Source organism: Hyla sarda, chromosome 4 (genome assembly GCF_029499605.1).
Source record: "Hyla sarda isolate aHylSar1 chromosome 4, aHylSar1.hap1, whole genome shotgun sequence".
NCBI lineage: Eukaryota > Metazoa > Chordata > Amphibia > Anura > Hylidae > Hyla > Hyla sarda.
Window position 1 is genome coordinate 197,637,849 of NC_079192.1, and position 26,661 is coordinate 197,664,509.

Here is a 26,661-nt window from a genome sequence, read left to right on the forward strand (position 1 = left end):
GGCTATTTCTATTCCTAATTTTCTAGTGCACCAGTGCAGTTTTCTATGTAAATATACTTTCTACTTTGCCTTCAGGTTGGTGAGTATTTGTTGTAAACCGCACTAATAGCAATTTTTTTTTTTTTTTCTATAAACCAACACATTTTTATTTATTTCCAGGAGCTGAAGTTTTAACAGCTGCTTTTATACAGGATGAAAGAATCCAACCAACTGAAAAGATTGCTTTAAGCAAACCAAATGAAGAGAACAATGATCTCTCGAAAAAAGCAATAACAAGAAAACCAAGAAAAACCTTGCCACCTGAAGAGCACCTTCTTTTTCCTAACAGGTCTTCAAAACGTAAAGCATCTAAACCAGGTAAATATATATATTTTTTAGAAAGATGCACTCCCACCAGTTTTTGCCTATATAGTGCCACAAAGGCTCTTATTAGAGAACAATAGAGACTCTTGTTCAAACCTAGTTTAGTTAGTTGCCAGTTATAGGTAGTCTGCCATCTTGATTAGGGCTGCACGATATATATCGCAAAAGCAACCGAATCGCGATTTTTGCGATACAGCGATATGCCCCCCCACTTCCCCATTTTCAGAAAAAAATTACCCTACCACACTAGAATATCTGCAGCTTGCATAGACAGACAGCGTGAGTGAGGGGAGCTGTATAACTGCATTGGGGCAAAAAATGAGCCCTTCATCAACAAACTGCATGGGGGGGGGGGGGGGGGGGGGGGTAGGTACAAAGGAAAAAGGAGGGCACTACTTTTTCCAGGAGCGAAGGTGCCCGAGAGTTGCCCAATTCAAGTGGGAATCACATGACCCAGCTGCAGTTAGCAACTAAGTTGGGATAAAACAAATTACACCACTGGAATATTGCTGTTAGCATTATATATTCAGCTATTTTGCAATACACACAGACCTGGTTTGATCAGATCTTTTGACATGTCTGGTCATGTTTTAAATGACACACTTTAAAGTGTCCCTCTCACTTAAAGTGCACCTCCAATGTTGAGGGAACTTGAACTATGACTATAGCTTAACACTGCACAATTGTCGTTATTTTTAAATCACCATCATTTTGAATTTGACAACCAAAACTGAGCATCTATTCTCCTTGATGCTTATACGTGTATTAAAATAAAAAGATTTCCGCTTTCTCTTCTTAGCACCCATAGCTTGCGCCATACGCAGTGTAACGTGAAATTATGTTCCTGGGTCTCGTGCTGGCTATGGTTGCGATAAAGATTGAGTGGTATGTCTCCTCTAATGTACAGTTACAAGTTACTGGGAGAACGGATGCCTGGTGAAGGTATTTTTGTGCAAATTTCAAAACAAAAGCGGCTTGGAAAAATGACTATTGTGCACAGTCATTTTTTTATTGAAAAGTGTCCACAACATTGGAGGTACACTTCATCAAAACTTTTGACAAGTTACAAAAACATGTCAAAAGTGATTACTGATTACTAGAATGGGTAGAAATAAGCATGCGGCTGGGCTCTATACCCCACTGCTTTCTGCCATCCATTCGTTTGCATTAGATGAGCTCCATAGGTCATTCTAGCAATCGTTGCCTGACTAGAAACACTTAGTCTGACTGATCAAAACTTTTGACGGGTCTCTGTGATGTGTGAAAAGTTTTGTTAAATGTCAGGTATGCTTTAAAGCGAGAGGGACACATTTCACTTATAGGTTTTGGCCGCAGAAGGATTTAGGCCAAGATAATTATTCCAGACAAGAAACCATAGCAAGAGAGTGAAAGTCATTGTAGTTCTTATCCAAGGAAGCTAAATATCTGGTGATATAGTGCCCCAAGTACAACTGAACCTTACTAGATAACTTGTTAATAAGTGGCTGTAATATTGTAAACTCTGCTTTGTGTATGTATTCTTTTCTGTGCAGGCAATAAGAATATCTCAGCAGGGGTTGTCAACAAGCCTGAAGTCTTGAGAAGGACAAGTGAGAGAAATAGTGGAAAGACAGTAAAAACCTTTAAAAGGAGTCAAGAGAAAATACAAAATAGTACAGTTGTGCAGACCAACCCATTAAGCAAATCTAGTGATAACCTAAGATATGCCAAGAAATCTCCTCTTTCTGCACAGATTTCTGGGGACTCTATGATAGAGAAAAGAATAAGCATGTATGAGTCTCATGCCCTTAACTTACTGGCTGACTTGGCCCTAAACTCTTTTGGTTCAACAAGCATTCCTTACCTAAAAACCGGGAACATGGCATCTGCAAATGAATCATTGGTTGAGGAAGCAGCATGTACAGGTGACACAGTAAGTACTGTAGAGCATTCACAAGACTGTAGCCTTCCTACTCAGTCTAATCTGGCATCCTCAGAGCCTGAACCTGTATTGGAAAGTGAAAGTCATAAGCCTAAGACTTCTTCAAATGTGTCTCCTCGAAACATAGCATCACAGAAACGTATGGAAATCGGTGAAAAACAATTATCGCAAAAGGCTCACATTGCTGCGGCCAAGGCTAAAGCACGGTTTAATGCCACAAGTAAAATTTGCTTAGAGCATTCTTATTCTCAGCTTCCAATAGAAGATATTCCAGCTAAATCTACAAAGGAAGCAAATGAACAACCCATTCAAGTTGCCCCTGATACTACTACGCCGCCTGAGGTAGTACCTGAGCCGTCAACAAATGGTCTTTCAGGAGACCCTGCATTATTGGGTGGTGAAAGTGTGTGCCCGGCCACTGATAAGAAACAGAGGGAAGTATCAAAGTTCCAGGACAAGTTTGCTGTAACTTTTCACTGGGAACCAGTGTATGATTTTGATCTCGACAGCAAATTCACCAGTGATCCTTTAGAAAAAACAGTAAATCGAGCGCTACATGGGTAAGTAGGCAAATGTGGTAAATGGATATCACACTTTTTTCCTTAGTATGATCCCAAATGTTTAAAGCGTACCAGCCAGGTCCAACAAAAAATTTTTTTTTTTTGAATATATCACTCAGTACCTAATTCTGACCATGTACATCTAATTTTATGTGTCTAGCACCTTTATTTTTTTTATTACACTTTTTAAATTTAGTTCACTAGTCTGAATTCCTCTCAAAGGGAGGGGGCGTGGCCTCACTGTGCAGGTCTCCGCCCCCTCCTTCAGTGTGCTGTCTGCTCACATCTCCCCTAGCATTAACAAAACTACAACTCCCAGCTTGTCCTCACTGACAGTAGCGGGACACAAGCTGACAGTGGGAGGATTTTTCCTCCAGCTGTGAGCCCTGCGCTCACAGCTGTCAATCAAGAAAGTGTGTCCATGACATAGGTGATGATGCATGGACACAGCAAGACTAGTATGTGTGCAAGCAGGCAGGGGGGGCAGGTGTTTGACTGGCTTTTTCAGTATGAAATACTGAACATTTTCTAATGAAAGCAATTGCAAAACCTATTGGTTATACATGCTTTACAACATATCAAAAGTTTTTGTATCTGACTGTTCATTTAAGGGAAGCAATCTGGCATGATTCCTTTAGCGGATTATTTTCTGTCTAAATCCATAAACACTCCATTTATTGTGGGGATGAAAGAGTAAGGAAGATAGCAGCACTAATTATCTCACATTTTTTTAGTACAATAATAGAAGTTTTTCAAAATTGTCTCCCCCCCCCCAAATCATTTTCATTTTATAGTAAAATGAAAGGTGTCATTACAAAGTACCATTGGTCCTGCAAAAAAACGAACCCTTGTGTGAATAAAAAAAAAAGTTATGTCTCTAAAAAAGGAAGTGGAGGAAAAAATTAAGATTGTCTGTCTGTCTGTCTGTCTGTCTGTGTCCTCGAGGCCAAAGTGGGCTGTGTCCTTAAGGGAGTAAAGACAGAAAAACAATGCATCATGGTAATTTTAAAAGCAAGTATTATACAAAACATAAAGCTCAGAGGAAAACATTAAATTCATTACAATGCTGAGTCCCAAATGCCCCATAGCTTTTAGCTCAGAGAGCTATATGGCTTCGCTCATCAGTAGTAATTTAACCCTATCCCCTCCAAAATTCGAATGCTCTGTTCTGTGCAATCCCATGAAAGGAAGGACACTAGTATCCCCTAGTATGTGAACACTCCTCAATCTTCAATGAGGTGAGGTGCTCCTAACCCAGCCCGTACAGATCGCCATAATGCTGCAACAGAGGTCTCTAAGTAGATTCAGCATAAAAGAAACTTGCATCGATTTCTATAAATGTGATTGTTTGTTTTTGCAGTCTATTCAGTCTATTGTCTATTCTATCAGCTAAAGAATATATTGAGTAAATTATCATGTGGGATAAAACTAGCTCTTTTGAAGGCTTATTCTGTGCCATCATTTGGCTAACTTTAATGACCAGATTTTTTTATTCAGTAGCCTGCCTATTGAATTCTCTCTTTACTTTTGATCCTCCTCAATTTTTATTTTAAGCTAAAAGTATTACAGCAATGGGGACCCTGTCTTTTATTACATTTGCAAATATCTTCCTTGCCATGTTGGAGTCTATAAGGCTAGGTTCCCACAGCGGAATCTCCGGGCCAAAAGTTTCCACCCGGAGATTCCGAGTGCGGCCAGCACTTGGAATTGGTCGTCACTAGGACCGTGCGGACACTGCAGTCTCCAATAGACTGAAATATGTTCCGCGATTATTTCCGCCTGAAGAAAGAGCAATGCCATTCTTCAGGCTGAAATTTCCAAGCAGATTTTCCGTTCACAAATTCCGCTTCACAAATTCCGAAGTGTGAATTTGTGAACGGAAACTCATTGACTACACTATACATTTTAGCAAGCGGAATTTCTGCCTGCAATTTCAAAGCGGAATTGCAGGTGGAAATTCCGTAATGAGAATGTAGCCTAATTGTTTATAGCCAAAGGAGGCAAATTGTTGGATAACATTTTGGTTCAGGGTGTTTTACCAAGGAAAGAATCCAAAAATAAAAATGCCTAAAGAATTTAATCCCCAATGAAAAATAACAAATGTGGGACTCTTTATTTTATATAAATCTGTATCTAGGGAGAAATGCGTAGAATGCACAGCAGTGTATGTAAAAAGGTTTATTGATTGTAGATCAGATTTAGTAGTTTACTGTCTTCAGTGCCAGTGTGGTTTCTTTTATGTTGGATCTACTAAGAGACCTTTGTTCCAGCGTGACAACAAACATTTGCGATCTGTACAGACTCGGTTAGGAGCATCCAACCTCATTGAACATGTGAGGAGTGTTCATAAAGGGAATACTAGTGTGCTTACTCTCATGGGATTGGGGAGAATAGAGCATTTGAATTCAGGGGTTGCTAGGGTTAAATTACTACTGATGCGCAAAGCCATATGGATTTCTGAGCTAAATGCTGTGGGGCGTTTGGGACTCAGTCGTAATAAATCTAATGTTTTCCTCTGAGCTTTTTTTTTTTTATAATACTTGTTTTTCATTACCATGTTTGTTTTTCTGCCATTTAAATGGGCACTGTCAGATACAAAAAAGTTTTAGATGTTACACATCTTGGCAAAACATAAACATTTCTAATATAATTCATAAGACAATTTTATTTCCTTTTACAGAAATTACGGCTTATAAAATAATGGCTTTATCGAAGCTGAAGCACAGGCATGAACAAAGTCCAGTAAATGAGGGTGGGCTAGTACTCCTCTGTGTCTGATAGGACTCCTCTGTGCTCTCTCCTGTCCTATCAGACACAGAGGAGTACTAGCCCACCCTAATTTACTGGACTTTGTTCATGCCTGTGCTTCAGCTTGGACAAAGCCATGATTTTATAAGCAATGATTTCTATAAAAAGGAAATAAAATGTTCTTATGAAGTATATTAGAAAGGTTAATGTTTTGCCAAGATTTACAGCATATAAAAAGTTTTTGAATCTGACAGTGCCCATTTAAGAAGGTGTGTCCTTTGGACTGCTCACGTCTTTAACCTGGTCGGGACGGAGGGCGTAGCTGTACGCCCTTAGCTCTCTCCCGGTCTACAATGCGGGGCCACCCCGTGCGGGTCGGGCCCGGCACCTAGCAACGGACGGGACCCGTGGCGAATAGCGTGTGGCACTGATTGCGGTGCTGTGCGCTATTAACCCTTTAGACACGGCATTCAAAGTTGAACGCTGCGTCTAAAGTGAAAGTAAGCCATTGCAGGTTAGTTCAGTGGGCTGTTCGGGATTGCCGCGGTGAAATTCACCGCGGCATTCCGAACAGCTTACAGGACAACAGGAGGGTCCCTACCTGCCTCCTCGCTGTCTGATCGCCGAATGACTGCTCAGTGCCTGAGATCCAAGCATGAGCAGTCTAGCAGCAGAATCATTGATCAATGGTTTCCTATGAGAAACCATTGATCAATGTAAAAGATCAGTGTGTGTAGTGTTATAGCCCCCTATGGGAGCTATAACATTGCAAAAAAAAGTGAATAAAGATCATTTAACCCCTTCCCTAATAAAAGTTTGAATCACCCCCCCCCCCCCTTTTCCCATAAAAAAATAAAAATAAACGTGGTATCGCTGCATGTGGAAATGTCCGAATTATAAAAATATATCTTTAATTAAACCGCATGGTCAATGGCGTACGCTTAAAATAATTCCAAAGTCCAAAATAGCGTATTTTTGGTCACTTTTTATATCATGAAAAAATGAATAAAAAGTCTGATCAATACATAAATGGTACCGCTAAAAACTTCAGATCACTGCGCAAAAAATGAGCCCCAAACCACCCTGTACGCGGAAAAATAAAAAAGGTTATAGGGGTCAGAAGATGACAATTTTAAACGTATACATTTTCCTGCATGTAGTTATGAATTTCTCCAGAAGTACAACAAAATCAAACCTATATAAGTAGGGTATCATTTTAATCGTATGGACCTACAGAATAAAGATACGGTGTCATTTTTACCGAAAAATGTACTGCGTAGAAACGGAAGCCCCCCAAAAGTTACAAAATGGCATTTTTTCTTCAATTTTGTCACACAGTGATTATTTTTTTCGTTTCGCCGTAGATATTTGGGTAAAATGACTACTGTCATTACAAAGTAGAATTGGTGGCGCAAAAAATAAGCCATAATATGGATTTTTAGGTGCAAAATTGAAAGAGTTATGATTTATAAAAGGTAAGGAGGAAAAAAACAAAAGTGCAAAAACTGAAAAACCCTGCAGGACGAAGAAACTCATTTCAGCGAAACAGCTGTAGGTCCATAGCTCAATGGAGCTTTGGAGTTTTTTAAGATATTCAATAAAGATTGGACAGTTTTAACACAAGTTCAAGTGCCCCTATCCATCTTTCTCTCTTTCATTAATTGGATTTGCATGTGTGGCTCTACACCACCGTAGTGGTTTCACATGAAGTTCACCCTGTTTGTTACTTATTGGCTGGATACCTTGAAGTTTGGACTTTACATGTCCGCTTATTATAATTTTTTCAGTTTAAAATTAATTATACTAAAATTATACTTAAAATTATACTTAAAAACTAGCTGTAGGGAGGAACTGTAAGTTTGAGATCTTCCTTAGGGTAATGAAGAGATGATAGGGGAAAGCAGGTAAGGTGTGGTATTAAAATACATATTCCATTTGACTACTTTTATTATTATGTGTGATTTATAAATGACAGTTTATATAAAAATGGTCTGTAGAGTAATATTTCAACTCCTTTTTTATCATTACTGCTTGATTAATGATGGAAGGGTTTGTGCAATGTCACATCCAGCCCTGCCAGGGATTACTTCCACCCTCCCTGTTTTATGCTGTGCTCGGTCTTGGGAGTGTGCATAAAACAGGGAGCCAATTGCGGCAGGCTGCTCTTTAATCCCCTCCTCTATGTTTTGCAGTGCACTGACTTTTGTCTTAGCACCAGGGGAGACAACTAGTCAGAAGGAGGACACCTAGTGGCAGGATCCTTAGGGATTGCTTTTATGAATATAAAATAAAACATTTTTAATTGATGTGCCCATTCTTTAGAATTTCATGCTTATTCCTAAGGGTATGTTCATAGGATGGAATTTTCGTGCGGAATTCCGCAGCAGCAGAGCCCTATTAATATCAATGGGATTCTACTGCCCTGTGCACAAGACTGAATTTCCGCAGCAGACATTTCTGTTGCGCAAATCCTGATTACGGAGTCTGCTGAAAAATAGACATGTCTATTCTTTCTACATAGTCCACACAGAAATGCATTGCTGTCTATGAGACTGCGAATGTTCTGCTGGCGCACTGCTGTCGGGTAATGTCTGCACTGATATTTTGTGTGTGGACATTCTCCAGTCTCAACATAGCCTAAAAGGGTGGAAATCCTATGCAGGACATAAGGCCATGTTCACACCTCAGAATGTCTGCACAGAGATTTTCCGTGTGGACACTCCGGGAGACTGCATGGGAATGTGCCATCTCATAGACAGCTATGAGTAGGATCAGGTCCATTCTTTCTGCGGACACGGAAATTCTGCAGTTTACACATCGCAGCAGTATCCTGTTGAATTCAATTCCGAACGGAAATTCCGGATGTAATGGTTAACTTCCTGCTAATGGTTAACTTCCTGCTGGTGAATGGCTCAGTCATGGGGCTAAGAAAAGGAGAGGGCATATTTATTTCCTACTGCAGGCAATATACAGTGGGGATCAAAAGTTTGGGCACCCCAGGTAAAAATTTGTATTAATGTGCATAAAGAAGCTGGAAAAATCTCCAAAAGGCATCAAATTACAGATTGGACATTCTTATAATATGTCAACAAAAGTTAGTTTTTATTTCCATCATTTACACTTTTAAAATAACAGAAAACAAAAAAATGGCATCTGCCAAAGTCATGGATTGTTCTCAATCATCATCTGGGAAGACCAGGTGATGTCAATCTCAAAGGTTTTAAAGGCCCAGACTCATCTGACCTTTCCCCAACAATCAGCACCATGGGTTCTTCTAAGCAGTTGTCAAGAAATCTGAAACTGAAAATAGTTGACGCTCACAAAGCTGGAGAAGGCTATAAGAAGATAGCAAAACGTTTTCAGATGTCAATATCCTCTGTTCGGAATGTAATTAAGAAATGACAATCATCAGGAACAGTGGAAGTTAAAGCAAGATATGGAAGACCAAGAAAATATCAGACAGAACAGCTCGCAGGATTGTGAGAAAAACAATTCAAAACCCACATTTGACTGCACAATCCTTCCAGAAAGATCTGGCAGACACTGGAGTTGTGGTACACTATTCCACTATAAAGAGATACTTGTACAAATATAATCTTCATGGAAGAGTCATCAGAAGAAAACACCTTCTACGTCCTCACCACAAAAATCAGCGTTTGAACTTTGCAAATGAACATATAGACAAGCCTGATGCATTTTGGAAACAAGTTCTGTGGACCGATGAGGTTAAAATTGAACCTTTTGGCCGGAATGAGCAAAGGTACGTTTGGAGAAGAAGGGGAACAGAATTTAATGAAAAGAACCTCTGTCCAACTGTTAAGCATGGGGGTGGATCAGTCATGCTTTGGGGTTGTATTGCAGCCAGTGGCACAGGGAACATCTCTCAAGTAGAAGGAAAAATTTATTCAATAAAATTTCAGAAAATTTTGGATGCTAACTTGATGCCATCTGTGAAAAAGGTGAAGTTAAAGAGAGCATGGCTTCTACAAATGGATAATGATCCTAAACACACCTCGAAATCCACGGGATTAAAAGAGCAGTGCGTGACAGACAACCCAGAAATCTCAAAGAAATGGAAGACTTTTGTAAGGAAGAATGGGCAAAGATACCGCAAACAAGAATTGAAATTGACTCTTGGCTGGCTACAAAATGTGTTTACAAGCTGTGATGCTTGCCAAAGGGGTCATTACAAGATATTAACTCTGCAGGGTGCCCAAACTTTGGCAGACGCCATTTTTTTTTCTGTTATTTTGAAAGTGTAGATGATGGAAATAAAATCTAACTTTTGTTGACATATTATAAGAATGTCTAATCTGTAATTTGATGCCTTTTTGGAGATTTTTCCATCTTTCCTTGGTTTCTTTATGCACATTAATACAAATTTTTACCTGGGGTGCCCAAACTTTTGATCCCCACTGTATGTGTGTGTGTATATATATGTATGTGTATATATATAATGTGTGTATGTGTATATAGAATTATTATAGATATATATAATTATATATATATATATATAATTTTTTTTTTTTTTTTTTATGTTCAGTGTTCCCTTTAAAATACTCAGTTTTGCTACAGTTATCTTATGGTTATAGGGGAAAAACAACCTTGCCATGACTAAAATGCAATGTATAGGACACGTTGATGATTAAGGGGCATTTTATACACATGACAGCCTTTTGCTTTAGCTGTTCTTTATCTGTAGTTGCCATGAATCCTTGGTAACTATAGATAACGTACAGTGATATAAAAGATTTGAAATATTATCGCTTTTAACAAGAATTTTGTTCAAAGCCTCTTTGGTTACCATGGGGGAAAGCAAGACTTAGCTATATGTGCATCATCTTTTTGCAAAACAAAATTCACAAAAACGTAATATTTTAAATTTATTTGTGTATTTATTTTGCATCTTTATATTTTTAGACCATGGAATCCAAATTTAAAAGAGAAACTAGAAGATGTGAAAATCATCCTGCACATGTGGATAGCTCTGTTCTACAGCAAATGTAACAAACAGATAAACTGCAGTTCACGCAAAGTGGTGGAACACAGCAATCCTGCAAAATACGTTTCTATCAACACTGTGCTTGACCCCTTTGAATTTTATGAAATCATGGAGTCTGATGGTGCCCCCTCTGCAGAGAACACCAATGCAATTATCTCCATTGGAAAAATGTCAGAAGCTCCGCTTGATTCAGACTTATCTTGCAAATCAGGCAAAAGTAGGAATAAGAATCTTCAAGATTTAAACATTCCTTCTAGCATTCCAACAAAGGTGAGTCTTTGGTGTGTAAGTAGAAAAAGGGGTCCTGCTGAAGTGATTGGTTCCTTGCCCTATAATCCCACAGTATAGTTTTACTTAGCCTTCACAGTTTGTACAGGTGGCTTGGAACAGATTAGATGTTATGTTAATGTGCTCTTAGCCTAGATTAGTTACAGTGAATTCATCTACCTGAAAACCATGATGATTGATTATTAAAGTTTACCTGTCATTAGCAAAAACTTTTTATATAATGTAGAAAATAACATATGTATATTTGTAACATACATTGGTTAAAAAATGTATATATATTTGTCCCAGCAGCTATTGCTTGTGTGGCTCTGTGAGGAGTCCAAATACAGGAAGTGAGGGTGGACAAGCAGGGCTCTGTGTACAGTGAGGGCAGTGAGACCATAGGTATATCTTGCTGCCACTAGGAGGCGGACACTCTGCAAAGAAAGCAAGCCTCCTGGCATGATATACCCCGCCTACTGACTCTGAGCTAATCAGTTTTAGCTTAGTGTCCGTAGGAGGCAGACACAGGTCTGGAGCTGTGGACGTATATGTAGTTATTTTTCCTCCCTTTTTGTTTCTCTTTTTCAGGTGGGCATTCAGGAGCATGGCACTCACTGTTCCCCCATATGCTATGAAGGGGCACAGGCATAGAGTTTGCACTGTTATCCCCTTCTTGCCTCCGGCCAGCACCTGGGGTTGTACCTTGGGTCCGGGTCCCCCTATTTACTTGCTTGTCTCTCTGTCAGCCCGACAGTATGCAGGCGTTACCTAGCTGACTGAGGACGTCTCTAGGTGAGTAGTTCGGGTCACTGGGTGAGTATCTTCACCCCCCCCCTTCCTCCCACTCCTTTCCTATCTATTCTTCTGGGGTGTTTTATTTTATTGGGGGGTCTGGGGCTCATATTCCTTCCAGGTGGGGATTGTCCTATCTGAAGTCCAGGTTTTTTTTCCCCGCTCTATCATCCTGAATTCTCAAGTGGCTGGTCCTTTTAGTCGGCACTACTCTGCGCCAGTTTTTCTCACCAGGCAGATTAGTGATGCAGGCGGTGCGCTCTTTTTCCCCACATTATGTGCGCACAACTGTGCGCGCATGGCTGCCAGTTTCCGACAACAGGCATCATGGGGGGAGGGTGATCAATTTAGGCCGCGGCTGCAGCCGGCTCACCTGTGTCTCAGGACTCCCATCCCTCCTTTCCCCCGCTGACCAGTAAGGTGATAACATGCACCACCTGGGTCACTGTCAGTGTGGTCCGTGCGCTTCAGGGATTCATTTTCCAGGTACCTCCCTTCTCTCCTCCAATGGGCTTCCTGGAGGTCCATGCTGGCTACTGCAGTGCCTCCCCCCTCCTTATAGGTGGTCAGCATCTCTCTTATCTCCTACAGAGTAGCTGCTCCTCCTCTCAGCTGCAGCCTGCTTCTCCTGACTGAACTGAGTGATTGCTCTTCTTCTCAGCTGTCCCCTGCCTCTCCATTGTGGGACCTGGGGGAGATTGCTTTTTCTGCTGACTCTCCATTTTCTTACTACTCCTCCCCCCACCCACCCCCAGACAGGTGACTGCAGCCCTAGTCACTTATTACTCTTGTGTGGGCTGCAAAATCAAAATGCCTGGTGGCTCTGCTGAATCCACCTGCCAAATCTGCACTACTGCACACCCCAGCCCTCCTGGTCTTTTCACCCAGGATGTCCCTTCGGAACGTGCGGGTTCTGCTCCTCCTCCGGAATGGGTCTCCTCCCTTTCTCAGTCTATTTCCAATCTGGCTCATGTCTCCCATTCCGTGGTTACTGCCTTGGAACGTTCTTCCTTGCGCCCGCCCTCTATGGAGGCTCGCTCAGTCTCACCTGACCCCCTTTTGGGCAATCTCTCAAGCGCCCTAAGGTGTTGTCCTCTGGCTCTTCTCCGTAACCCCGAGCTTGGGACAGGCACTCTCCTCCTGAGTCTCACTCCTCCATCCCGGCAGCGCCCCTGTTCGAGGGGCCGCTCTCCTGGTCGCCGTTCTAGGTCTCCAGCTTTTACGTGCCAGGTCCGCCTCGCCTTCATCTAAGGCTGCTTCTACCTGCTCCCGTTCTCCTGGGGAGCTGGAAGATGAGGCGTTGGGTTTTGCCTCTGATCCAGAGGACCGAACCAGCGTGTCCGACCTTGTGAACAGCCTGGTGTCAGCCATCGGAGACAACTTTCGCCATGAGGACCCCGGAACTTCGGACCCAGCTCCAGAAGCCCTCCCATCGTATTCAGCTCTCATGCTGAATTCAACACGTTACTGGAAGCGGCATGGAAGCATCATCCAGACAAACTCTTCCAAGGGACTAAGAAGGTGCAGGCGCTGTTTCCATTTTCCCAGGACTTGATTGCGAAATGGACAACGTTCCCTGCTGTGGATCCTCCGGTTTCCCGCCTGTCGAAATGGACTACTCTTTCATTGGCAGATGCGGCCTCCTTTTAAGGATCTGGCGGACAAGAGAATTGAGAATCTGGCCAAGTTCATCTTAGAAGCGGCGGGTTCATCTTTGCTTCCCGCTTTCACTTCTGCTTGGGTGCTTTTGCCCTATCTGTTTGGGCTTCTCAACTCCGCAAGGGCATTTTATCTGAGGCCCCTTCGGAAGAATTGGCAGTTCTTGCACTTCAACTCTCCAATGCTGGAGACTACTTGTGCTCTGCCTCCTTGCAGTCTGCCCGCTGTATCGATTTTGCTACAGGTAACCTGGTGCCAATTTGTTGCTCCGTGTGGCTCAAAGCCTGGAACACCGATGGCGCTTCAAAGAAATCTCTCATGGAACTTCCTTTCTCCGGGACCCGGCTCTCTGGAAAACTCCATGATCTCCAAGGCTACTGGAGGTAAGAGTTCCTTACTACTGCAGAACAAGTCCCACCGTACCGATTCCTGCCGGAAGTCTACCTACTTTCGGCCCTTTCGGTCCTTTGGCTCGGGTCGGGCAACCAGGCAGGCACCCTCATAAGATAAGAAGGCTCCTTCCTTTAAGGCACGTCCTTTCTGGAAGTCGGATAACCACTTAGGCCACTTTGCAGCCAAGTTAGGCATGCGTAAGCCTCCCTCCGCCTAAAAGGACTCCCCCCACCTAGAAATTCTTTTTGAGTTGGTGGTCGTTTGACCCTATTCCAGGACGTTTGACTTGCCCAGGTGCAAGACTCTTGGGTCCGAGATGTCGCTTCCGACTGCTATCGGGTTCGAGTTTGTTTCCTTTCTAAGGGACCGCTTTTTACGTTCCCTTTCTCCTCCGTTCTTCTTTCTTGGCGGCAGCTTTTCGGGTCGCACTTCGGACCCTTCTCGCTCAGGGAGTGATCGTTCCAGTTCTACTCAAATCTTTTCGTTGTCCCCAAGAAAGGGGCTCCATCCGCCCTATTTTGGATCTGAAGCTCCTCAACTGCCACCTACTCCTGCATAATTTCCGTTCTCTGGTGGCATCCATGTATCAATGAGAGTTTTTCATCGGTTGATATCCGTGGTGCGTATATTCACATCCCAATTTTTCCGGCTCATCAGCGGTATCTCTGCTCCGTTTGTGGCCTTTCCCTTTGGCCTGGCCACGGCCCCAAGGGCCTTCACTAAGGTCCTGGCGGCGATTATCACCATCCTTTTGAGCTCGGGGTGTGTGCATGATCCCTTACCTGGACGACCTCCTGATCAAGCCTCTGACCAGAATCAGCAGAGTCTTCTTCTGACTCTACAGACCTTGTCCCGATTCGGCTGGGTGATCAACCTGGAAAAATCCAACCTGGTCCCCAATAAGTCCCTGATTTTCTTGGTAATTCAGTTCGACACGGCGACTGCCTAGGTTCGGCGTCCGCCGGACAAGCGCCACTCCCTGTTAACAGGAGTTTGTCTTCTCCGTCGTCCTATTCCAGTTTCCATTCGCTTCTGTATGGAAGTCCTGGGTCGGATGGTGGCGGCCATGCAAGCCATTCACTTCGCCCAGTTTCATTGTCGCCCTCTTCAGCTGACCCTTCTGTCCAGTTGAGACAAGTCCCCGCTTTCCCTCGATTGCAGGATTCTTCTGATTTGTACCACTGCGTCTCCCAGTTCGTCCCGACCTGCTCACTCAAGGTCCCCATTTTCCTGCATGTAGTTATGATTTTTTCCAGAAATACGACAAAATGAAACCTATAGAAATAGGGTATCATTTTAACCATATGGACCTACAGAATAAAGATAAGGTGTCATTTTTACCAAAAAATGCATTGCGTAGAAACAGAAGTCCCCAAAAGTTACAAAATGGCGCGTTTATTTTTCTTCAATTTTGTCGCACTATGATTTTTTTCCCCCTGTAGATGTTTGGGTAAAATGACTGATGTCATTACAAAGTAGAATTGGTGGCACAAATCATCAAATGAATTTTTTGGTGCAAAATTGAAAGGGTTATGATTTTTAAAAGGTAAGGCGGAATAAAACGAAAGTGGAAAAACACTCAGTCCTTAAGGGGTTAAGGGTCAGGTGTCGGCTCCCTCATCCTTTTTCAGCGCCATCTGGCGTTCGATCTTCACATCCACACCTTTCTACAGGGCTTGGCTCATGCGGCTCCACCATACAGATCCCCCACTCCTCCGTGGGATCTGAATCTGGTTCTTGGTGCTTTAGAGGGTGCTCCATTTGAACCTCTCTGGGACTTCTCTCTTCACGTAATTTCCTGGAAGGTGGCTTTACTCATTGCGGTCACTTCCTTCCAGAGGGTCTCTGAGCTGGCGGCTTTCTCCTGCCGTTCCCCTATTTGGTGCTGCATCAGGGCAAAGTTGTTTTCCGGCCCATCCCCACCTTTTTACCTAAGGTGGTCTACTCCTTTTGCCTAAATAAGGATATTTCCCTTCCTTTTTGTCCCTCTCGGTCCCATCCCAGGGAATGCTTGCTTCATTGTCATGACGTGGTTGGGGCTGTCTGGATCTACCTTTCGGTCACTTCCTCTTTCCATCAGTGTGACGCCTTCTTTGTGCTTCCGGAGGGCCATTGTAAGGGACTTCCCGTTTCCAAGGTGACCATTTCGCAGTGGATTCGTTCCGCCATCTCGGAAGCATACCGCTGCAAAGGGAAGACTCCGCCTTTCAGGGTCTCGGCTCATTCCATCAGAGCCTCCTGGGCTCTCCGCAACCGGACTTCGGCCCTACAGGTCTGTAATGCGACCAACTGGTCGTCCTTACACAACTTTACCAAATTTTACCAGGTACACACATTTTGCGTCTGCTGACGCAGGCTTGTATCGCAAGGTGTTGCATGCGGCTGGGATCCAGCCTTCCACCTGATTTGCTTGGGTTCTCTCCCACCCCATGGACTGCTTTGGTACGTCCGATGGTCTCTGTGTCCCCCAATGGATCCATTGGGGGACACAGCACCCACCCATTTGTTCTGGTGTCTGTGGTTTGGTTGTCTGTCCGGGAGTTGGTTTGGTTATTTTATATTTGGTTTCCCTTCGACAGTTACTGTTTTTCCTTCTCTGTCGGTCCTCCTACTGCTTTGGGACTAAACTGATTAGCTCAGAGTCAGTCGACAGGGTATATACTGCTAGGAGAGGCCGACTTTCTTTCTTTGTCTTGTGTCAGCCTCCTAGTGGCAGCAAGATATACCCAAGGTCTCTGTGTCCCCAATGGATCCTCCGAGAGAGAGATTTCACAGGAAGCATAAAAAATTTACTTATCTTACCTACATTATATAAAAAGTTTTTGCTAATGACAGGCACACTTTAAAAATTCTACTGCCATTTTTATATGCAAACATGGGAAAGGTTTTGTTCAGTTGGGGACTTAGTGCTAAGACCCACACTGATCTTTATATATAGCCAGGAGGAATGTGTGGCAGCTCGATTCACTGCTCACTTGACACTCCATTTGTCTCATTGCAGGAGTTTGGCTCCATTATATGATAGTTTAAAAAACGTTAGACCTGTCAATTTTTTTAATATTATTTTTGTTAAATGATAATAACACTTTAAAAAGAACATTCTGTGATCACCTTCATGCTGCCTGAAATACAAGTCATCAGGGTAGTCCACAGCTGCTTCTGTCTGGCAGGCAGAGTCCACAGGGAACGGCCTTGATGACTCGTGATTGAGACAGCGTGAAAGCCAGGGCTCAAGTCCTGCAGGAAAATGTGGGAACGGAGTTCCTGCACTTTTTCCACAACAGGAACACCATTCCCATTAGCAGGACCAGCCCTTGAGTGTAAATCTTGGGTGAGTTCCCACACTTTTTTTTTCCCAGGACAATGTTAATGTTCTTTAATTCTTTGCTTAAAGTGACTTCTTCAGCATTGGGGGTCAGAAGCAAATGTCTGCCTTCTCAAGCTGATGCCATAGAAACGTGTAATGTTGCTATGATGGTGTGGGCTTTTATCTGTCACTTGGGTTGAGAAGATGTTGGGAAGATGATCTGTAGTCCATTTTGTGCACATAACAGTGACTATTTAGCCAATGGCTGGTGACTAATAAGTCACTATTATATGTGATCTGTTTTATGGAGGATCGATAAATCATCTTATAAGCTCCTTTTGGTTGATGTCATCTCCACCTTCGTGCAGAGAAAATTGACATACACTTTTCCAGATTGCTTGGGAAATCCTTGTATAGGGGGGCTTGACAACACTAAAGTGAGAGAACCAAAGACCCCTGGTACTGTTAAAAATGGAGGAACCAAGGTAACTAGGCAGATATTCTATATGCACATCCTGTAAGTGATAAGTGACATGTTGAAGAAAGGTTTTGCTGCTTTACATAACAGAAAAATTATTTTGTACTTGTTCAATAAGAAATTAATCCATGTTGGATTTAAATAAGATTAAGTAAAACCTCTGACAACTGCACAAAAAAATCTGCATAATATGTCATTACAGGATTATAATATAAAATTGGCAAGTGAGATCTTCCAAGTGTGTAAGGACAGTGAGAGTGCATTTTACAGTGATAGTCTTCAAACAAGTATGACCTGCAGAATGGCACCAACAAGTCAAGGTGCCCAGATACCTGCAAATATAATGAACATTATCTATGGTACCAATGTTCCAACTGTGTGTTACATCGGTGACACCAACCTGTTTAACACTGAACAAAAAGATAAATCAGAGAATTGCATAAACATTGGTGGTTTTTCTTCTGAAAAGGTAAATGATCCATGTCTGTCTCATAAGTCAGGGCTTTACAAGCCTTTTGGATTGTTACTTGTGCACAACATCTCTTTTTAAGGAGCGAAAACCGGGCGCTCCCATATCCCAGCCGGACCCGGCCCATATCTAATTAATTTCAATGAGCCGACCTTAGTCAAACAGTGACTCCGGTCGGCTCATTTTTGCCCCTTATCAATTTTTCTGACCGGACCTAAAACCGTGGTATGCCGTGGTTTTAGGTCTGGTCACAAAACTGTATATGGGCAAAAATGAGCCGACCTTAGTCACCGTTTGACTCCGTTAGGCTCAATGAAATGAATTGGATATGAGTTGGGTCCCACTGACATATGGAAGCGCCCGGTTTTTGCTCCCCCCAGCCGTATCCGGTTCCCATACAGTGGACCCAACCTTGCATCAATTCTTTAGGGCACCTGGGATGTGGGCTGAAGTTATAGAATAACTTGTGTCTCTATGGGCCACTATATTGGTGGAAGATATACTGTGGGAGATTACTTTGTAGAACCAGTCCAAATGTGACAAAATAGCAGTTAGAGAAGTAACAGGGACACAGAAGTAACATTTAAACATGTATTCTCCTCTATTTTTTTTTCTTTTTTTCAGTAACTAAATAAATACAGCCATTAACTTCAGGCCCCAGCAAATAAAATAAATCCTGCTTGTCCAGTCACAAAAACTTTCATCACTATACAAGTGGCTTACTACCAGCCACCCTACAAAATAGTCACCAATAATGTGTTACTCAGAGGATAAATGTCCCCTTTGAGGCTGCAAACCTCTGGACTCCAATTTGGTTCAGTGGTTCCTCACAGGCTCTCAGTGCAGATTGGTAAAACTCTTTGTAAGCCCAGTTTTAATCGGTCTCTGCAATTGTGCTGACTTGGGGCCAACCTGAAAATCTGTGCTGGCCTAAGAGATGGATGAAAAGCCTTCCTTTCATCCTGTACAAATTCATGCCCAATAACAGGATTTACCAGATTCCCTAGCTGGCAAAGTCTTGCCAGGGATTTTAACTATTTCCTGGATTCCTATACCTCACCCGGCTTTCTCTGGATAAGATGTGTTTCCTGAAACCTGGTGTCCACGTACGACTGGTAACTTTGGGAAATTCCTTTATCACAGTACATTGATCACCATGCGTATAGTGCATCCTTAAAAGGCCTTTCTCTGCTCTAGGATCAGGTGTGGGACACTGTTTTCATCAAGTCTTCATGCATGGTTCTTTATCAAAAAGTCATTTCAGCCACTTGGGTCTCCAGTTATGCATTTAATGGAAAGTTTTCCCACAGATAACCGTTGATTGCTGGTGGTTCCAATAGAGTGGAATAGACTTATTGTGAAGGGACCCTTCTAACAAGTATACATTTTCCTAAGCTGAGAACACCTTTTGTGTGTTGTTTTTTTTTTTTGTTTTTTTTTATCTGACACTAGACTGTGTGCTATTCCCATCTCGTAGTTATTACCGATCGACAGGATAGGGGATAACAATCAGATTATTAGGAGTCTGACCAGTTAAGACCCCCAACGATCCCAAGAACAGGAATAAGTGAGGGTCCCAACGGTCAGACCTCAACCAATTTGCTTGTTTTCCATATCCTGTGAATAGGGGATAACTGAAAAATAATGAGACTCCCTTTAGACAAAATACTAGAACATTCTTCTCTCTAAACAAAAACAAAAGGTATCTACAATTTTCAAAGGGTTGCTATCATTTATTTAAAAAGCAAAACAAAAAAACACCTTTGACATGTTGCCCATAAATGTCGTAAGTTTTGATCGCCCTTGGTTAGACCTGCTGCCATCACTAATTATAAGCATCTCAACTTTTGTATTTGTCTTCCTGGCCTGCCTGCAGATATGACCTTTTCTCTGCTAGGCTTATGCAGAGAAAAGGTCTGATCTGATTAACAGCCAGGAAAAAGATTCTCGCTGCCACGAACTTCTCTGGCTTATAACTTATGATCGTAATGGAGGGAGACCTGTGCGATCATACCTTTTGACATGTCTGAGCAACGTGTCAATTTTTTAAAATGATTAAACTCTGTTGTTAAATTACCTACTTAAAGGGGTACTCCTCTGCTCAGAGTTTGGAACAAAATGTTCTGAATGCTTAGAGTCTGCGCCAGGAGCGCGTGATGTCATAGCCCAACCCCCTCATGACATCACGCCCCACCCCCTCAATGCAAGTCTGTGGGAGGAGGCGAGACTGCTTTGGGGGCAGGGCTGACTTCATGATGTCACAAGCTCCCGGCGCTGTCTCGAAGCGTTTGGAAAATTTTGATTCAAACGCTAAGCAGAGGAATACCCCTTTAGACGGCAAGATGATATAAGAGCTGGTATAGTACATTAGTAGTGTGTTCATTCTACCTATAACTTTTCTTTAATCCATTCTCTGTGTATGTTCTGTTACTCCCTAGGTAAGATCTAAAGAAATTGAACATAAATATTCCAGAGATTTCTCCAGCGTGAATGAAATACAGAAGTCAGCTGACTCTCAAATAAAAAGCAGTGATGTTGATAAAAAGGAGGAGAGTGTTAAAGTAGGTGACAAAGCTCGTTCTGGATATACAAGGCTCACATACAGTGACATGATAAATATTTGCAATTTAAAAATGACACCTAATATTGGAGGTTGTAAAACTACTTCCAAGCTAGAATTTGCTGGCAAGATAGTGGAATATCCTTGTGCTGAAAGTACAACGCATTCTGACATAAACAAGGACAGTGCAAATGAGGATCTGCCATCTGTAGACCTCTCTAAAAAGGATGAAAACTCAAAGGATTTAGATAAAGATGAGCTTCCTGTTCACACTTCGAGCCAATTGGATGCCAGGATGCATCGAGGTGATGACAATCACAGAACTGCTGAAGGCCAGGATCTAGTACAAGCCTCTGCCCTGCTGCCGCAGGAAGTACATGACAGCTCGGGTAGTGATGAAAGTGATGGTTCTCCTGATGATACACTACAGAATTCAGAAGACAGTCAGATGGCCATAACAAGTCGGTTCAGTGCCTTGGGGCTTAATAGTCCATTCCGTCATAGTGATGTCAGCACTGAACTTTGTATGGATAAGAGCTCAAACATGGTGGATCCTTTGTTGAATGAAGAGGTAACTTTTTTGTTTTCAATACATGGTACAGTGATCCCTCAAATTACAATGGCCTCAACATACACTATTTTCACAATACAATCGTCTTTTCTGGACCATAGTAACATGAAACCAGACTCAACATACAATGCTACGGACAGTCCAGATATGTGAAACGTTGTCAATGGCTGAAAGATCTGACCTATCAGCATGTGTTTATTTTTTTTTGTAGAGGATATTTTGTGGCCTCAGAACCAATAACCTGGTTTCAGTACAGTTATGGTCTCAACATACAATGGTAATCCTGGAACCAAATGATATTGTAGCTATAGGGACCACTGTATTCTAACAAAACAGTTTGAAAAAGTACTGTGGTGAAAATGGTAGAAATGGGGTACCAGCTTTTACGGAGTTTCTAAATTTTTATTTTTTTTACCTTTGCAAAGGTACTCCTGTGGTGTGTGTGTGTGTGTGTGCGCGTGAGTACACCCTATCTGCTGCGGATTTTAAAGGGAACCAATCATCCGATTTTGCCAAGCATTATATAGGGTAAAATTGTTGTCCTCACCATCCCCGGGGGACGCTCCTGCCCCCAGGGATGGTGAAGATATGAAGTTATAAACTAGTCACCACCGCCGTAAGTAGTCACCTGGGCGGGGAGCTCTTGTCATCTACTCCCGTTCTTCGGCCGGGAGCGACGCCCCCTCCGCCTGATTGATGGGCCGCGTCATTGTTCCGCTTACTGAACAGATGGAGCAGAGCGATGACGCGGCCCATCAATCAAGCGGAGGGGGCGTCGCTGCCTGCAGAAGAACGGGAGTAGATGAGAAGAGCTCCCCGCCCAGGTGACTACTTAAGGCGGCGGCGGGGACTAGTTTATAACTTCATATCTTCACCATCCCTGGGGGCAGGAGCGTCCCCCGGGAATGGTGAAAATAAAGATTTTACCCTATATAACGCTTTGCCAAGCGTTATATAGGGTAAAATCTGATGATTGGTTCCCTTTAAGGAAATCTATTTGATATGTCAATAAATGCATAAGAATTGCCTTGTAAAATTTTCTGTGAATCCAGTGTGTGTGAGTGCACAGTATGTTCACACTGGCAGATATTGCTGCGGATTTCCCAGTAAATATACAAATCTTCCACTTTCTCGGTTGTCTCATTAGGGAACACAGGAACCATGGGTATAGGAGGCTGACAACTAGGCAAAAGGAAAGAAAAGTCTGCTCCTCTCAGCAGGGTATTCTAGTTTTCTACTGTGCAGTTAGGATTTTCTCTCTATTATTTTGTTCTAAGGAGGGTGGCGCTGCCTGATCCCCACTTGTAATGAGGGGGCACGATTTGTTACGGACCCATTAAAGCAACCAATCAAACCAACCAAAAATTCAAGAATAATATCGGGTGAAGACTTCCAGAAAGCGGTGGGTTTCAGTGGCGCTGACCAGGATAGGACACATCAGGGGAGTGAAGAAGGGTTTTATTAAAACAATGCAACGCGTTTCACCGCGCATGCGTGGTTTCATCATATGCCTAGTGAAACTGCGCATACGTGGTGAAACTCATTGCATTGTTTTAATAAAACCCTTGTCTTCACTCACCTGACGTGTCCTATCCTGGTCAGCGCCGCTGAAACCCACCGCTTTCTGGAAGTCTTCACCCGATATTGCTCTTATGGTTGGGGAGGCTGCAGACCGGGCTTAACACTCACTCACGCTGACCATTGTGTGTGAGCTCACACAACCACCTCTGGTAAGAGTTCCTCCTAATTAATTTTGAACCTTACACTGGCGGTTTTACACTGGAGCGCTCTCCCATTTTTCTTTAACCCCTTAAGGACTCAGGGTTTTTCCGTTTTTGCACTTTCGTTTTTTCCTCCTTACCTTTTAAAAATCATAACCCTTTCAATTTTCCACCTAAAAATCCATATTATGGCTTATTTTTTGCATCGCCAATTCTACTTTGCAGTGACATTAGTCATTTTACCCAAAAATGCACGGCGAAACGGAAAAAAAAATCATTGTGCGACAAAATCGAAAAAAAAACGCCATTTTGTAACTTTTGGGGGCTTTCGTTTCTACGCAGTGCATATTTCGGTAAAAATTACACCTTATCATTATTCTGTAGGTCCATACGGTTAAAATGATACCCTACTTATATAGGTTTGATTTTGTCGCACTTCTGGAAAAAATCATAACTACATGCAGGAAAATTTATACGTTTAAAAATGTCATCTTCTGACCCCTATAACTTTTTTATTTTTCCATGTATGGGGCGGTATGAGGACTCATTTTTTGCGCCGTGATCTGAAGTTTTTATCGGTATGATTTTTGTTTTGATCGGACTTTTTGATCACTTTTTATTCATTTTTTAATGATATAAAAAGTGACCAAAATACGCTTTTTTGGACTTTGGAATTTTTTTGCGCGTACGCCATTGACCGTACGGCTTAATTAATGATATATTTTTATAGTTCGGACATTTACGCACGCGGCGATACCACATATGTTTATTTTTTATTTTTTTTACACTGTTTTATTTTTTTTATGGGAAAAGGGGGGTGATTCAAACTTTTATTAGGGAAGGGGTTAAATGACCTTTATTAACACTTTTTTTTTACATTTTTTTTGCAGTGTTATAGGTCCCATAGGGACCTATAACACTGCACACACTGATCTCTAATGCTGATCACTGGCGTGCATTAACACGCCTGTGATCAGCATTATCGGCGCTTGACTGCTCCTGCCTGGATCTCAGGCACGGAGCAGTCATTCGTCGATCGGACACCGGGGAGGCAGGTAAGAGCCCTCCCGGTGTCCGATCAGCTGTTCGGGACGCCGCGATTTCAACGCGGCGGTCCCGAACAGCCCGACTGAGCAGCCGGGTCACTTTCACTTTCACTTTAGAAGCGGCGGTCAGCTTTGACCGCCGCTTCTAAAGGGTTAATACCGCACATCGCCGCGATCGGCGATGTGTGGTATTAGCCGCGGGTCCCGGCCGTTGATTAGCGCCGGGACCCACGCGATATGATGCGGGATCGCGGCGCGATCCCGCTTCATATCGCGGGAGCCGGCGCAGGACGTAAATATACGTCCTGCGTCGTTAAGGGGTTAAAAATTCAAGAATATCTTTGTTAAAATCTACAGCCAATCCACAACTGCAGATTTTACAAAGTCAAATCTGGCGCAGTTTTCTTTAGCAGAGTTTGCCATTTCTGAGTAACATACTGATAATTCATGAATATATTGTAGTTTTGTATGGAAAGCATAAGACCGACAATCACCCTACTTACAAGTCTTCCGCTTATTTGTCCTGGTGTTTTTATAACTTTTTAAATATTTGAAACCTTTATTGCGTTAACACTGTATCATTAATCTTAATGTAGGCACCAAAGTGTGATAGAGATTCTTCTGGGATTTGGCGTGCTGACACAGACAACCTTCCGACTGCTGGAAGTCCTGACACAAATGTTCACTCCACGTCAATACCAAGTGAAGACTTCACAAACAGCACTAGTAGTCTAGGACCACAGAAAACTGAGATGGAAGGACTTGAGTTTTGTAAAAATCCAGATATTTTGAAGAATGTGGTTTCCAACATGAGTGTGGACTATGATAGTATTTGTACTATGGAAGGTAAAACAGACTCTGCTTGGGACAGTGCTGGATTTAAAGAAAGACAGGAGAAAGCAGTGGAAGACATCCCAGATAAATTAGGGGATCTGGTGGAACCAGAGAATACACAGAAGCTTAATGAAAATGTTTTAATAGGGGTAGGTACTGCATTAGTTTGTGTTTTTCATCCTGTTCCATCATTATGGCCTACATGACCCAGTGTTCAATCTGATCACTATGAGAGTTGACATGGGTATTCAGTAATAACAAAAGTAAACTTTGAGGAGTAACCATTCATTGTGGAGTCCCTCCGTCACCCCAGTAAAAAAAAATTTTCTCCACTCTTTTTTGTATTCAGGCCATATTTACAGGCTGCACGTAACACTTAAACCCATATGGTCCAACCAAAACCCCCTAGGAAGTGAATATTAAAAATTCCAGCATTTGTTACTGCCATATTTGCATTTGGGAAAGCATTGTTTTCCTTTAAGTGAACAATAGACATTGACTTCCTAGGGGGTTTTGGTTGGACCGTAGGGGCTTAAAGGGGTTATCTATATATATATATATATATATATATATATAGATATAGATATAGATATAGATATAGATATAGATATAGATATATAGATATATATATAGATATATATATAGATATATATAGATATATATATATATATATCTCAACTGGCTCCAGAAAGTTAAACAGATTTGTAAATTACTTCTATAAAAAAAAATCTTAATCCTTTCAGTACTTATGAGCTGCTGAAGTTGAGTTGATCTTTTCTGTCTAAGTGCTCTCTGATGACACCTGTCTCAGGAACTGTCCGGAGTAGAAGCAAATCCCCATAGCAAACCTCTTCTACTCTGTGCAGTTCCCGAGACAAGCAGAGATGTCAGCAGAGAGCACTGTTGCCAGACAGAAAACAACAACTCAACTTCAGCAGCTGATAATTATACAAATCTGTTTAACTTTCTGGAGCCAGTTGATATAAGAAAAAAAGTTTTTTTCCTGGAATACCCTTTTAAGTGTTAACATTAACAAAAGGGAAAAAATAAAATAAAATATATATATATATTAGTGTGTGTATGTATGGGTATATATATAATATAGTATACAAAAAAAGAGGATTGCAGCAGCACACATTGGTCAAAAAATTGAGGCTCTTAACACAAATTCTGAGCCTAACGCCCATATCCACTCACCTATATAACTATGTACCTGTCTATGCAGCAGTAAGTGGACTCTTTCCTTGTTTTATGGCTTTAGTATGCCCTGCAGGGAGCATCAAGTATTTTCTTTCAATAAATAGACACTGTATTAAAGGACTTAAGGGAAACTTTTTGACACCCATGTGCCAGGTGCAGATTTTATGTTACATCTGACTTCTATTCCCTGCTGCATTATTACTCCTGTTGAATGAAATAGGAGCATGATACTTGGCACTTCTTATTTTCTTGTTACCCCTTGCTTTCATAACTAATCATTTCTCCTCCTCTCCCTTCTATGGGTTTTATCACTGTACCCCACACATGCAGTGGTCCTTCAGGTTACAATAATAATTGGTTCCAGGACGACCATTGTGTGTTCAGATTATAATTCATTGGAAACCTGGTAATTGGTTCTGAAGCCTCCAAAATGGCATCAAAAATTGGAAAAAAAAAATGAGGCTTAAAGAAAGTGTATAACTAATACAGAAAAGCCAAGTTCTTACATCTAAAACGCTGAAAGCGCTGCTAAGAGCATACCAGATAGTTCAGCGATGGCAGATCAGTATGAATGGTTATTCACACCTGAAAGAGAACCTTTTCTGTATTACTTGCCAGCGGATATAGTGTCAATAGGGGTTTTCTATTATGGCTGTACTTTCAAAATGAACACTGCACCAGGAAAATGTTACTGCTTTTTTGGCACTTTCTCACTGAAGTCTGCGTTGTTAAAATCTCTGGTGTTATTCCAGTTAGGCTGTCCAGCG

The 26,661-nt window shown here is 42.2% G+C and overlaps 1 protein-coding gene across 7 annotated transcripts in view; it reads left to right on the forward strand.

The window, feature by feature from the left end:
• The window catches only part of TASOR2 (transcription activation suppressor family member 2), a gene marked incomplete at its 3' end in the record, with an annotated part of 97,448 nt that overhangs the window by 55,367 nt on the left and 15,420 nt on the right, over positions 1-26,661 (forward strand). For 6 of the 7 annotated variants that reach the window (XM_056573212.1, XM_056573213.1, XM_056573215.1 and 3 more), the window contains 6 exon segments: positions 160-357; positions 1,896-2,844; positions 10,513-10,864; positions 17,696-17,962; positions 20,401-21,093; positions 24,457-24,843. In XM_056573212.1, coding sequence (XP_056429187.1) covers positions 160-357; positions 1,896-2,844; positions 10,513-10,864; positions 17,696-17,962; positions 20,401-21,093; positions 24,457-24,843 — 2,846 coding nt within the window. 7 annotated transcript variants of the gene reach the window in all.